A 15,730-nucleotide genomic window follows, 5' to 3' on the forward strand; every position below is an offset into this window, starting at 1 on the left:
AGATGGCAGCAGAGGAAAAGGCCTTCCTAATTAAAACCTGTGCCAGGGAATAAGCACGTCTGGTAGTGGCCAAATTCCCATTTTTGTGCAAGAAACAAGAATAAACAAGCTGCATCAGGAATATACAAATGTAATCTGACCAGGAGAAGGCAGAGGCGCTACCTATCTAAAACAAGCTATTGGTGTTGACTAGCAAAAAATATACACTCGATTTCTAAACACTGACAATATATACAGGCCTAGGATCAATTCCACAAACTTTACTACAAAATTATCCCTTTACAGGTGTCTTCCACTGATGCTATATATGTTAAAGTGATACAAAATGATACATTTCAATCCCTCAAAATAATTTACCTACGAAAAGTATTGAGATAACAGTCATTTGGCTTAAAGCAATTGATATGGTTTGGATCTGTGTCCCCTCCCAAATCTCATGTTGAAATGTAATCCCCAAATATGATTGGATCCTGGGTGTGGTTTCTCATCGTTTAACACCATCCCCCATTGGTGCTGTCATCGGGATTGTGAGTTCTCACAAGATCTAGTTGGTCAAAAGTGTGTGGCACCTCTCCCTCTCTTTTGCTTCTGCTCACCATGTAAGACATGCCTTGCTTCTCCTTCACCTTCTGCCATGATTATAAGTTTCCTGTGGCCTCCCCAGAAGCCGAGCAAATCCTAGTATCATGCTTCCTGCACAGCCTATGGAACTGCAAGCCAATTAAATCTCTTAAACTTTTCTTTATAATTTACCCAGTCTCAGGTGTTTCTTTCTTTCTTTTTTTCCTTTGAGACAAGGTCTGGCTCTATCATGCAGGTTGGAGTGCAGTGCTGCCATCTGGGCTCACTTGGTGCACAACACCACGTCTGGCTAAATTTTGTATTTTTTATAGAGATAGAGTTTCGCCATGTTGCTCAGGCTGGTCTTGAACTCGTCAGCTCAAGTGATCCACCCATCCATCTTGGCCTCCTGATGTGCTGGGATTATAGGCATGAGCCACCATGCCCGGCCACAGGTACTTCTTCACAGCAGTGTGAAAACAAACTAATACAGCCATAAAGACTTCTTGAGCCCTGCTGGCTCATTGCAAAGCCATGTTCCCCATGTGATGAGAAAGCTCAAGCTAGTGGAGGGACTTGGTAACTTTTGGTACAGCAACATCTTACTAGGACTAGGCTTCTGGAAGCCAAGGACAGCTATTCTTGCTTTTGACTCTGGATGGCACCTCTAGTTCTCACTAAGCAAGAGAAGGACCGATAAAATGGCAAAGAGCTGTGAAAGGCTTACTACCTGTAATGTCAGGAGCATGGCAAGGCAAGGATTATGTATGTGTCTAATCCAAGAGTGAATCACAGGGCTCTGCTTGGTAAGCCTAGCCTCTAATTCATTCCCATATTACATGGCCTTGAGAAACTTACATAAACTCACTCTGTGCATCAATTTTCCCAAGTTTAAAAAAAAAAAAAAGAAGAAGAACGTTCTAGCTCTCTGTTGTATAAGTGTTTTATGTGACTACCTGGACAAAAGGTCTCCTCAAAAAAGAAAATAAAATGCAACATGAGCCTTGCACAGTACCTGGCACATAGAAAATAATCAGTCTACATGTATTGACACTACATGACCAAAGAAGGCTCCCTCATGTAGGACAGAACAGACTCACTTGACATACCATCACTAAAGAGTCTGTAAATGATTTCAGAAACCAACTCGGAGTATTGGGTGCAATGAGTAAAGGAACCACAAATTATGGGTGTCAAAGAGTCATCTGTTATGATCAAGCTCGCCTTGACAGGGACCACCTACTTCTTCTGAGAATCAGTTGGTATATACCATATTAAGGGCCTTGTAGCCACACAACCAGAAAAGACAGCTTTTTGCCAGCCAAGTAAGCCACTGCTGTAGGATGGCAGAAGGAGCATATGTGGGGAAGGGGACTTGGGTAGTAGGCCCATAGACTCTTAAACGCTTTTCAGCTGCCACTTGGATACCAGTTTGCAACTTAGCAGATTACTGATTTAACCAAGAGATGATACATTACAGTATTGTGCTCCATTATAACATAAAGGAACTGATTTCGCTTATTCATTTACCCTCAACTTACTGATCCCCACGATGAGCAGCTACACTGATAGTCGTGGGGGTGCAAAGGTGAACATATCTTGCTTGCTGGGGACTAAATGCTTGTGTCCTCCTCAAATATATATATTGAAACTCTAACCCCCAAAGTGATAGTATTAAGACATGGGGCCTTTTGGCAGAAGCCCTTGTGAATGGGACTCATGCCCTTATAAAGGAGGCCTCAAAGAGCTGTCTTGCCCCTTCCACCATGAGAGGACAGAGTGAGGTTGTCATCTATGAGAAAGTGGGTTGTTGCTAGACACTGAATCTGCTGGTGCTTTGATCTTGGGTATCTCACCTTCCAGAACTGTGAGAAATAGATTTTATAAGCTACTCAGTCAATCTGGCATTTTGTTATATTAGCTCAATTGGATTAAGACATTGCGTTTTATCCTCCAAGTATTTGAACTTTGTCTTGAAGGTTTTAGAAACATAATTCTTAGGCAGCAGATAAACAAGAATGACTACTTAGATAGGAAGACTGTTTAAGAGACTACATAACAGAGTGGGCAAAAGGAGCGGGAACTGTACATTTGTCAGTGATATTAAGGAAGAAGGTACACGGAGTGGCAAAAACAAGAGCAAAGGAAAACGTCCTGGCTGACATGACTGTGGTTCTAAGGGTTACTGGAGGAAGAACAAGACTAGAAGACCATGTCTTCAGTCAGGAGCACTTTGCATGTAAGGCTTAATTTCCTCATTCATAAAATAAGCATAAATAATAAAATAATCAAACTGGACCTTTGATTTGTTGTCAGGAGTAAATGATATAATGTACAAAAATAACACAATGTACGTTGTGTATCCCTTACCCCAAACGCTTGGGATTAGAAGTGTTTTGAACTTTGGATTTCTTTGGATTTTGGAATGTTTGCATTATACTTACAGATTTGCATCCCTAATATAAAAATCTGAAATGCAAAATGCTCCAATGAGCATTTATTTACTTTGAGCATCATGTTAACACTCAAAAAGTATCAAATTTCAGAGCCTTTTGGATTTTCAGATTTAGGGATGTTCAACCAGTACTATCATCTGTGACCTTAGATGTGGAAGTATGGACCCAGAGATAGTGTGGGGCAGAAGAGAAACATTTCAGAATTAATGGGATGTAGGTTATGGTTGGAAGTGTCAGGAAGTATAAACTCAATCATCCAGGGAGATGGCATCCTGTAACTCAGGTCCAGAACTCTGGTGCACCCAAATATGTAGGGCACGGGGCATTAAGACAAAGGACAGCAAGGTGACTTTGAAGGATTGATCCAAATATGGTGTCACAGAAAAACAAGTAGTAAAGAGCTAGAAGTGCCCATTCTGTCCAGAAGCTGGTAGGATGAAAGCCAGAATAATGGATTTAACATGTAAGGGGTCACACAAAAGCAATTCCAGTGGAGGGAATACGTGGAAACCAGATCACAGTTCATTGAGGAATGCTGCATTTCCGAGACATATTTTGACACTGGATAACCCTGCAATTGGGGAATTAATTCCGTAGGGTTGAAACACTGAGACTTCACTCTCTCCCAGGAGCTACAAATAGAATTTTTGTTTTTTATTTAATTTGGAGAACAGAGGACTTGGGAATTAGACTGAGAGAAAATTATTTCTATGGGGATTCACTGCTACATTATTACATGGAGAAAAGAAGGCTGAGCTTTAGGGGATGAGTGAAGAAATAATAGAAACAAAATACAAAACAGCACAAACAAAAACAGAGAACTTTCTGTAATAATGCAGCAGGTCGTATTAACCTAGGGCTGCCAGGAGAACAGGGGTGAGTGCCTTTGAGAGTCTACACCCACCTGCTAAGGGCCATTAAAGATGCATGTTTGCAAGCACTTTACGACATAACTGCTCTTACCTTTCTTTTGATATCAGTGAACTGCGAAAACATTAAAGACCAATAAAACGACAGCTCCAGGATGTAATAGTAGTGAAGGTCAGTTGTGAGTGGCTGAAGGTGAAAGAAAAAAGGAATTATTAATAGTTAATAGGGAACCCAATTTGTATCCCAGACATCTCAAGTTCACTGCTCAAAAGTAACATGGTCTTGCACCTGCACAAAGGCAGTTTCTGTCCTATTCTCTTTGTAGATGATGGGGCTTTGAGGATAACTTTCATCCACAGCTTGATGACATTACTCTCATTTCATCTCCGACTCAAAAAGCATTAATTAGCATGAACATTTGGGACTCCATTCATTATTCAGTTTAACAATAGCATTTATGATTCTTTGTCACAAGTATCTGCAAGATTCCTTAAGCAACCTGAAAAAAAATTCTAATACAGACAAAGAATAACCCTGGACAACTGCTGCGAGTATAGGGACAAGACAGTAAGTGATAGGAACTAGAATACTATACGGGTCACTGAGGCATAGATTTAAGTTCCGCATTAATCAGAAAGTTTTTTTTTTTTGTTGTTATCAGAAAAAGTTCAGTACATTTCAAATATCAAAAAGAATTATTCAAAAATATTTACTGAAAGATCAGAGGGACAGGAAGGCTGCCAGGAGATAACAGACTAGGCACCCAGCCAAGATACCAGATCATGTCTCAGCTCCACAGCTTAGCAGGTATAAAACTTGGGTCTTAGTTTAGTGATACCTGCTTTAACTGCCTCAGAGGCTCAGGGTTGGGAGGAGGCTCAGAGAGGCAGTGGAAGTCAGGAATATTTATTTTGCACACAATTCCACTAAAAACAAGAGAGTTTTCAGAAAACATTTTTGATGAGTTGTTTTTAATTGTTATATTGAGTTGTAATGATATGTCTTGCTTTATCAAAATGAATGAAAAACATATGAAGTTCATCACACAAACAAGTCCATACCCCCATACACAAGACGATACCATATATGGTAAATATAATTGAAATGTAAATGCTTTGTACACCAATAGTAGCATAATGAATGACAATCAGAAGAAGCTGGCACTCACCCACTCTATGCATGGGAATCACGGATAAGTTGTCCTGCATAGGTCTTTGACAACAAAATACACAATGGGACAGGATACTCCAACCAGCAATCCTAAAGTCTAAATGACAATGAGCCCTGCTGTGGACTGAAAGTTTGTGTTCCTCTAACATTCATATGATGAAGCCTAATCCCAATGTGACAGTATTTGGAGGCAGGGCCTTTGGGAGGTAATTAGGTCATCAGAGTGGATCCCTCATGAATAGGGTTAGTACCCTTATAAGAAGGGACATGATCTCTTAGCGTATTCTCTTCTAGCAGCCTGAATGGAGACAAGCATCAATTCAGCAACTCCCTGAAGAGAATCCATTTCCCACTGAACTGTCCTTGTAAAACTTGAAGGCATTAATGATGAAGGATGGATATTCAGGGCAGATGGATGGCTGCAATAAAGTTTAGAAAATCGGGCCCTGGTTCAGGACCCTTTGAGCCAAGGGTAAATTTTAGTTTTAATGAGATTCTCTTACTTCCACCACCTGGGGAAAGGCCCAGAGGAATTATAAGGGCAAGTCAGAGAGCATCTGGAAACCGCAGAGTTCATAGAGAGCATCCCATTATAATAATTACTATGTCCAAGGAGTGCTTTGCAGTTGATAATGCTCACTCACATGTTAATTTCTTTGGTTCTCATAAAAATCCTATAAAATTAGTACTATAATTCTAGACCTAGATTGTATAGTTGACAGGAAATTGCTGTCAGTTAATTCAAGTTAAGAGGCTAAGGCTAGGTCTCATAGCTAGTGAGGCCCCATGACCACCAGCTAGGGTATCTCATGTCCAACTTGTGCTTCTTATGCCAAGCTGGACAAGGTTCAACTGAATGCAGCTTCACATTATTTTAAACTTAGAATATACACATGTATATGAAATTATTTAATATGTAACAAATAACATGCGTACTTATATAAAGTAAGTGTATCCTTAATAAAACTGAAGTAGACCACTACTTTTTCACCTAAATGTCTGTTCAATTATCTATTTAACATATATGCTAAAGATATAATAAATATGTTTCATAAGCATGTCTTTAAAAGTGCCCTTAAGGATAGCGACTGACTTGGAACAGCAATCTATATATTTACATAGACATGCTTACACACAAAGTACTATAATTGCAAACATAATAATTGCATGTTGTTTAATTCCACCCCCCCACACACAAAGAAATCAGCTAATATTCTTTATTACTATATGGCATTTTCAAAGATGCACCGTTCCCATGAGAGACCGTGAATTTGTCCTGCATTTTGGGGACTATATGCTGAATCATACAGAAAACAATCTTGATCTGAGTCCTCACAGATAGCACCTTGCCTTCCATACTAGTGGTGTTTCCTGTTTTTAAAAAAATTAATATCTCCCAGACCCTCACACTTTCATGTTGAATCTACAGTGCTGTGAAACCCTCTGCAGCTACAGTATAGGCCATAGCTCTAGCAACTCATTTTCTCAGAAATAAGCAATTTCTCAGCTCCAGCCATGAACACGACAGTTATTCTGGACTAAATTATAGTTAGAAAGAAGAGTAGGGATTACATTTCATTTGGCATTTGTATGTACTTTTATAAACAGAAATGTAGACATACATGGATTTTGCCACTCACTATACCATTACAGGACACAAAGAGCCTTATGTGACAATGTTCCAAGTACGGTAAACAGCAGTTGGGCCTGAGAATTACAACTGTGTAAAATAAGCTATTGGTTTCACCATTGCTTTAGTCTCTATCAAATATCCTCTGAATGTTCAGCTCTCTTGCCATGTTCTATTGCTTATTTATAGTGTTTTCTAATGTGAATAAACCACTCGAAAGAGATGAAAATGCCAACTGGAATTCAATTTCAATGTGTCCTTAACGTTGAACTAGCTCAAGGAGTATCCAGTGCCAGTCCCCACCCTCTGCCGTGACACTGCGTGTAACAAAGAAGACACAGGGCAGGCCTGCTCCCCATAAGCCTGTGCATGCCCCAAAGACCAAACACCTCAACAGACAATCCAAAGAAACCTCAGACAAAAAACCTGAAGTTGCTCATTATAATGTATAATATGTCTCTTCAAAATACCTAGCTGCATTTGCTTCTCTTACATAACATATCCCAACTGAACACGGAGTTCTAGAAATTTCCCAGCTAGAAACTTTTAGACAAGTCCCAGCTTTTTTAACTGATCTGGGGACCACAACAACACATCCTTATATCACTGAATTCATGGAAAGATGCAAAGGTGTGCCAGTGGGCAGAGATCTAAAATGCTTCCTTTCTGGAATATGATTTTAATCTCACTTTCAATGATGCTGCTTTTAGTTTCAGAAATAATCCTCCCACACGTCATAGTACAAGCCCATTTTTCTGCATTCAAGGAAATGGTGCTTGATTTACATATTTGGAGACTGCTTCTAAGCCACAAAGTGAACTGAACTCAGTGTACCTGCTCCAGCCTCACACTTGATCTTTCCCACTTGCTGTTGAGGCAGGTCTGTGCTATGTCAACAGGACCCCAGACTTACCTCAGTGATTAGAAGCAGATCAGCTGTTAGGAGCAGGAATTTTCCACCTGTTGAACTGATTGATCCTATTCCCTTGTAAATGTACTTTCCAAGCTGACTCCATCTGCTAGGGCAATCGGGCCTTGATTCTGAACTTCACTAAGAATAATGCACGAATTACTATCCTCACTAGATTATGTCCAGCACTGATCAGCAGCAGTGGGGCCAAGAATGAAGGGGGTTGCCCAATCTGTTGGGGCCTGTCTGAGACCATGAAATTGACCTAAGGTAGATACTTTATGTGTGTAAAAACCCAGACAATAATGCCTCCTTACCTGATAGGGGTAGTTGTACCAGCAGTGCCTTGTATTCCACAACCAGGGGGTCTGCAAAAATGACAAAAAATATTTTACATATTTTAGAACATGGATAAGAGCATAAAAAAGGTTTACAATAGGCTCTTGCTCTAATAGTTTTGGATTTCAATAATTTACCTGTGTGGGAATTGAAGAACTTTAAAACAGCTAGGCATAGGATATTAAAGCAACTAGTATCATACAATATATTCTCTCTTGGTAATCTAAACTCAACTGGTAGTATTTTAGGCTGCTTCTGGGATGCAGTCCCAGCTGGTATTTCTTCTATTTTGCTGGTCACTTAGACATATTCCTGCTACATAAGCAGCCTCAACAGCAGGGCCCTGCAGGGGTCTCACAGAAACCAGATGTAAATCCTCCATCTCACTCTTACCTATAAACACTGATGACAGTTAGCATAAACTGCCCCGAAACTCCTCAGACTCAATGTTTACCAAGCGACATTATTCATGCCTTGACCAGGGTTCAGTGACATCCAGGTATACTTCTTATTTCAGCAGGACACTTAAGACTAACCCTCACAGCACATGCCAACTCCTGACCTGTGATCCAGGTCTTTTTATGACAAAATAATCATTCTTAATTTGAGGGCAATTACTTGTCTTATGACACAGTATAATTAGGAAAATCGAAGTGTACACACAGATTCCAAACATTTGTAATAATCAAGGAGGGGTTGGTATGAATTCAAACAGACAGCTGAATTATCCAATAAGACCAGCACAAACTTTCTCAGGGTTTCAAAATAATTTCAAAAAAAGTATTAACGTTATAATTCTTTTGCATCCCTTATCCACAGCTGTCAGCACTTTCTGATATACATCTATATACATTTGATATACATCTATATGTTTCTTACAATTTATCTGCCAACATCTTCATCAGCCTCTGTGTCATAGGAATGAGGACAATTAGCTTCAGGTGGCTAATATCTGCTGAGTCCTTATGTCGTATATACTTTTAAAGGCTCCTACACATATTAACTCATTTAATCCTTATAGTGGCTACTAGTATTTTTCTTATTTTATAGATAGGTAAATGGAGACCCCAAGTCTGTGAATAACTACCTAGGTTCAATAGCTAGGCAGTGCCAAAGTTGAAGATCAAACTCAGATTCCCTGATCCCAAACCCAAACATAACCACTGTGCACCCTGTCTCTGAGTCTGATCAAACTAAACCCAATCTCAAAGGAGGGAACCAGATTCCTATACAAAGCCATGCACTGCCCTAAACCTAACTACGTTCCAGAATCTTTACATTTCCCTTTCATTCAAGCACTATTCATTTTCTTTCTGAGATCTTAACTTGGCTCCTGATTTTGCCTTTTGCTCCCTGTTCAACACTGTCTGTATCATGCAATCTCACTGCACTTAACTTCCTGAGTGTCTGAGTTGTCTGTCTGTCTCCTCCATTGCTCTCATCTATAACATCGATGTTCATTATTGACCTCACAGAGTGATTGTGAAGATCAAACGAGGTAGTGTGCATAAAACTACCTGGGAGGCTTACTGTGTTTTTATAGTTAAGTCAGCAATATGTGTCCATTTAGGAAGATGTAAAAAATAAAGAATAAAAAGTAAAAATAATTTAAATTTTCATCACCATTAACATTTTGATGTATGACCCATTTTTGGTCTTTTGTTCCTATGTAATATAGTTATAAACATGATACAGATCAATTTACTTTTAAATACCCATACACATGCAGGTTTTAAAAAATGTGGCTACAACACAGCAACATCTATTTTAAAGTACAAATATTAGTTATTGCCATTCTTTCTGATAAAGTTATCTCCTCAATTGAAAGTCCTTGAAGGAAAGTTATGTCATATGCATGTTTATCCTCTCACCATAGACTTCCAAGTTCACAGTTCAGCACTCATCTACTGAATGCTAATGAAAAGGAATACAGAATGGAAAGGCAAGGCCTCATGTTCATCTAAATTTATCAGTCCCAAGACCACTGGGCATGTGTGTGCTTGCCCCTAAGGATGCAGCAGTCATCTCTGCCACTGTGGCCATCCTTTCCAGTGACAGGCAGGAGGGCAAGGTGTAACTCACAATGATCCAGAAAAATCTGTCGTTCAGAACTTCCCTTCCTTTGTGAGCTTCTTGGCTGATCAGTCTTCTAAAACCCAGGCTTTTCTCTGTGTGAATCAGATGTGCATCCCCTAGACCTGTTTTCACTGCATGCCCAATGCCTGACTGAACTGCAGAAACAGCGAATAAGTGTCTGCCTCTCTTCGGGCTCCTATGCACTGGAGGCAGGGGCACAGGCCTGGATACCATGAATCTGATGAAGCTATCAGGGCCCAACGTCAGCTCACAAGTTTTCTGGCCAATCATTTAAGAATATACTCTTTCACACAGAATGCATGTTCACATACACCCCTCACTCTGACAACATCAGGTATTTATATCACCTTCTATATGCACAGCACATTTTTCTGGGATCTTAAGTCATACCCCCCAAACACTGTGAGACAGTAGAACAAATATCTTTCCCAATTTATAGATAAGAAAACCGAAGTCCATGAGTTGATTCTCCTGATTTCTTATAGCTCAACACTGGTGTATGAATCTGGATTGGCTGTTTATAATTTAGGCATAACTTCTCCTTCTTTTTTTTGATGTAGTCTCATTCTGTCACCAGGCTGGAGTACAGTGGTGCAATCTCAGCTCACTGCAACCTCTGCCTCCCGCGTTCAAATGATTCTCCTGCCTCAGCCTCCCGAGTGGCTGGGACAACAGGTGTGCACCACCATGCCCAGCTAATTTTTGTATTTTTAGTAGAAACGGGGTTTTGCCGTGTTGGCCAGGCTGGTCTCAAACCCCTGATTTCAGGTGATCCACCCGCCTCGGCCTCCCAAAGTGCTGGGATTACAGGCATGAGCCACTGCGCCTGGACCCAATTTAGGCATAACTTCTTTAAGTTGATACTATAAAGTTGACATTTATCTACTTTCTCCATTCATAAAAATTTTCCAGTTTTTTAGAATCATTTCCACATTCATTTGATGTCAAAATCCATATATTCTATCACACAAATTATAGGACAGTAATGTAATTAAGAACTTAAAAAGATGAAATATTTAGACATCATAGAGGAATGGTGATTAAAAATGCAGTAAAACCCTCAATTTAGAAAGTTAGGCCTAGCATCTCCCTAACTAATGATAAAAGCTCTGTACCTAGGAGGTTGCATGGCAAGTCAAGCACATTTTCCAGAAACAGAATGCCTTCTTCACATGACGCTACAACATCAAGGAAGGTTATCAAGGTTGGAAAATCTGAAATCAAATTTTGGGTCAGTCGTGGTGGCTCACACCTGTAATTCCAACACTTTGGGAGGATGACGTGGGAGAACTGCTTGAGCCCAGGAGCTCAAGACCGGCCTGGGCAACACAGTGGGACCTAATCTCTACAAATAATATGGAAATTAGCTGGGCGTAGTGGCATGTGCCTATAGTCCCAGCTACTCAGAAGGCTGAGGTAGGAGGACTGCTTGAGCCTGGTGGGGGCCAAGGCTACAATAAGCCATGATTGTGCCAGGCATTGTAGCCTGGGCAACAGAATGAGATCCTGTCTCAGAAAATAAATGTTGTTACAATAACCTGTGGTTCACATTATTCCTTCTCACATATGTACACTTAAATCATGTCATAAAACATTTCACAGATTTAAAGTATTTTATACGTGTCATCTCATTTAATTCTGATAACATTGTAAGCAATCAAGATAACATCACCAGCAGAGGCCAGCAGATACCATTAAAGATTTACAAAGAACATGCCAGCTCAGAGCTTCACCAACTGTTAAAACACAGGCTGAGGTCTGGGCTTGGGGATGAAATTCTGCATTTCTAAAGCTCTCCATTGATGCTGATGCTGTTAGGCCATGGACCACATTTTGCCAGTAGTAAGGTACTAGGGAAAAGTAAGAAGGGTGATTCCATCTTTTTGGTATTTACCATGTGTGAGGCATCTTGCTAAACACTTTGTTATGATATTTCACAATTCAACATAGATAAATGAATTAATGAATTATTTCTAATCTTTGTGAGAACCATTTGAAGCAGAAGAACCACTGATAGTAAATGGTGCTTACTAGCTATTAAATTACCCGTCAACTAATTTCAATTTAAGAAGACTTATAAAACATCTGAATAAGACTAAGACAGGCCATATCATAGTGGAAGAGAAATTACCTCTAACTCTCTCAATCTAAGCCACAATGTATAACGGGATTTTTCATTAGATTAAAATGTGCCTCTTCTCCCAGACGCATCAATTGAGACATAACTCAGCAGCAAGCATATCCATCAATAACAGATTCCCTTGGGAGGCATCTATGGCTGTTCTTACCCTGAGCAAACCTGATCCTGGCACCAGGATAGGAGTCAGAAGCGCTGGTGCAGGTCAAGCCTTCATCGACATTTTTACCATACACATAATAATTGAGTGCCATTTATTCTATGATTTTTTTTTAAGAGAAGGGTAAAGAAGCATCTTTAAGGGTCAGTAAATCTGCTCTTTCATCCAGTTTCTTCTTTTACTGGCTGCATGACAGAGGTTTCATTGTGAACAGAAGTCAGAAAAACAGGTAAGGTCTGAAACTTAACTTTATCATCTGCAATTATCATGTTAGTGCAAGCCTAAAGAAATAGAGATTTTGAAGCAAGGACCAGAGAAAAGGATATCTGATTAACCAGGCAAGTGGTCAGTGGTTAAACAGAAACATACATATACATATATATATGCTTTTCTCCCTCCAAGTATCAGTAGGTACCTGCAGCTGAAGAAACAGTAGTTTCTTTGAATTAATAACTATTTTGATTTAACAAAAGAATATGAATCATAAAACATATTAAAAACATTTTGTTGCCTCATCAAAAATGTAAAAGGTGTGTGGGTATTTACTTGAAGTCAGCACACTGAGGCAAATTTCATCTTTTGCTCTTTCCATGAAAACTCTTACCTAGCTTTCACAAAGCCCAGCTGATGCAACTAGGAGTCAAGGAACATAGTCTAACAGACGTTTGTTCTCTATGTAGTTGGATTATGTTTAAAACTACCAAAAATCTACATTCTTAAACTACTTGGACAATACTTCCACTAAAACTACTCTGAGAAAACACTCACTGAGTTATATTCAAACCTTATACCTTTTGCTTACATTGAGGATTTACTGTAAGAAACAAACAAAAGAAAAACGCTTCCATGAATTTATACTGGAAACGTTCACCCTAAGTCCAATGTGTAAGTTCCACAGGACATTTTTGCTTCAAAATTTAGTCCAAGGCAGGATGAAATACTTCCTTTCTGTTAATGCTTAGCATGTTTCTTTGTGCCAAGTGATAATTATGTTTCCCCATTGTTATTAATACCTTTCCACCCTGGTTTTGAGAAGCTGAGATCTAATTCTAAAGCTCAGTCATAGCAAGTGTGATCTGTGACTGCCTCTCAACATCCTTGCTTATTTCTCTTTTCATGTGTAACTTTAAATGTTCAATATCTACACTGATAATTTGTTACCTAAATATTGAAGATTCTTTTAAGAAACAACTGTGTAATTAATTTAAATGAATGTAAATCAAATCAATTTGAGATGATAATCTACAATTTTAATTGAATACACATTATAAAATAACTCGGAATACAAAGAAACATTTCACATTTTGTGAGTTTACAAAGATATAAATAAATTGTGTTTGGGATGAAAAGAATGAAGCCAGAAGTCTCTCAGCCTGAAGAAATTCCTGATTAGTGGTGAGCAGCCGAGAGCACTCCCAGAATGCAAGAGGTGCCCTTTCCTCCTTTCCTAGGACAGTAGACATGTTACTATAAATCTACCAAGCACATCAGTAACCCCTCCCTAGAGGCCTATGGCATCTGCATTAGCCTTGAAAGCTCTCCTGATGTGGAAATGTAATTTGGACTTGACCCCACGGCATTACATAAAGATAGCCTTTCATATTGATCAGGCTTTAAAAAGGATGCTAGTCCTCTAGACCCGATCTAGCATGTGCCTTTACCACATTCTGCAATCAATTTAGTAAGTAACTTTCAGATCTGTGAAGTACATATAGGTAGAAAGAGTTTTTTGGAGATGGGCACTGAGGTCACAGGATTTCCAAGAGAGTTCTATCACAGAAAGAAGTAGATGGAAAATGTGAGTGGCATTTCCATGGCTTCTTAAGCCTTTCAGCCAATAGTTCTCAACTTCTGCCTCTGTTCAGCTGAGGGGCTCCACAGGCATCTAACAGTCACCATGGCACACTATGCACACTACAGCTCAGGGTAAGAACGCCATAGTTCTCAAGAGTCGGGGGATATGGCACTTGAAAGACCACCTCTTCCATTTGTTCTGATGTGAACTCTCCTCTTCACCCAGCAAGAATCACTGCCAAGTAGAAGAGACCAATCAATTCCATGTTTAGAACAGGAATTAGGAAGAAAGAGACCAGGTATAGAAAAGAGAAGATGAATGAAAATGAGGTAGAAAGACCTAGAGGGAGGGAAATGGTGAGAATGTCAACACACGGGGAGAGAGATGTGCAGGCCAATGTAGAATTTGAGAATGAAGCCAGTGAGAATGGCCATTAAGAAGCACAAAATTAGTCAAAGGACATTTTAGAGAAATGGTTGATAACATGAGACAAAGGATTACTATTTCTAATATGTAAACAGCTCATAAAAAGTGATTAAAACATTTAAATATCCAATGAGAAAAATGGGAAGAAGATACAAACAGGCAACACATCAAACAAAAACATGTGACCAAAAGCACATGTACAAATTACAGATTAAAACTAGACAGAATTTTCTATCTGAGAGTCTGGCAAATATTTAAAAAGGTTCATACCCAAAGGTCACTTATATACTTATAGGAAAACCAATACTCTGCAAACTGGAATAACCTTTCTAAAGGGTAATTTGGTAACATATATCAAGAGTCTTTAAAAAGTACATATCTTTGACCCAGCATTTATTGTAAAAAATTAACTAGACCCATATGTAAAGGTATTGATACATAGATATCTATAATTCTATTTACAATAAAAATTAAAAACATATCCTTGACCTAGCACTTATTTTAAAAAAATTAACTAGACCCATATGTAAAGGCATTTATACATAGATATCCATTATAATTCTTTTTATAACAAAAATTAAAATAAATCGGATTGTTCAATAAAACAGGGTTGACATTTTCTTACTTTGAGATTCTCTAGAAAGAGACACTGAGATAAAGACCTGGATGCAAGCTGCTTTGGAGAAAGTAAGATAGACAAAGTTGAAAAACCAATACAATTTTCAGGAATGAGCTGGTTACTGCTGCAGGCAACTGCATAGGGAGCCCCTGCAGAACCACTCAGCATGGATCTTGTAACTGTCTCAACATGGGACAGGGATGCTGCGGCATTTACCCACCAACTCCCACCCCCCATTGTGAGAGCTGTAGTATTAACTACCCCATTTTTCTAGGTTGTATCTTCCTGTGTCTCGGTGACCTTCACAGCTCTGGAGAAAGCAGAAATATGGCCCAGCTTGTATGTCATGTGGCATACTGTCAAGGGTGCATGCCACTGCTCACTACCCCTGTGCTAAAACCAGATGAGCTATGAAAATGTTAACAGGCACATTCATGTTTTAAGTTAAGATCCAGTTACAAGAAGGTATAGAGTGTACTTTACGTTTAAAGTAGATATATATTTAGACACACACACTAAAAATGCCTGGCAATATATTTACCTAAAATTGCTTAATAATT

General features: G+C 39.2%; 1 protein-coding gene across 2 annotated transcripts in view; it reads right to left on the bottom strand.

Annotated features, from left to right (window-relative positions):
- CERS6 (ceramide synthase 6) overlaps nucleotides 1–15,730 on the bottom strand; it is a 324,127-nt gene that overhangs the window by 75,901 nt on the left and 232,496 nt on the right. For both annotated transcript variants that reach the window (XM_010354405.2, XM_010354406.2), the window contains exons 5-6: nucleotides 7,915–7,965; nucleotides 3,981–4,073 (exon numbers count right to left, since the gene is read on the bottom strand). In XM_010354405.2, the coding sequence (XP_010352707.1) occupies nucleotides 3,981–4,073; nucleotides 7,915–7,965 (144 nt within the window). The remainder of the gene's footprint in view (nucleotides 1–3,980; nucleotides 4,074–7,914; nucleotides 7,966–15,730) is intronic.

The sequence above is a fragment of the Rhinopithecus roxellana genome, chromosome 14 (genome assembly GCF_007565055.1).
Source record: "Rhinopithecus roxellana isolate Shanxi Qingling chromosome 14, ASM756505v1, whole genome shotgun sequence".
NCBI classification, from domain to species: Eukaryota; Metazoa; Chordata; class Mammalia; order Primates; family Cercopithecidae; genus Rhinopithecus; species Rhinopithecus roxellana.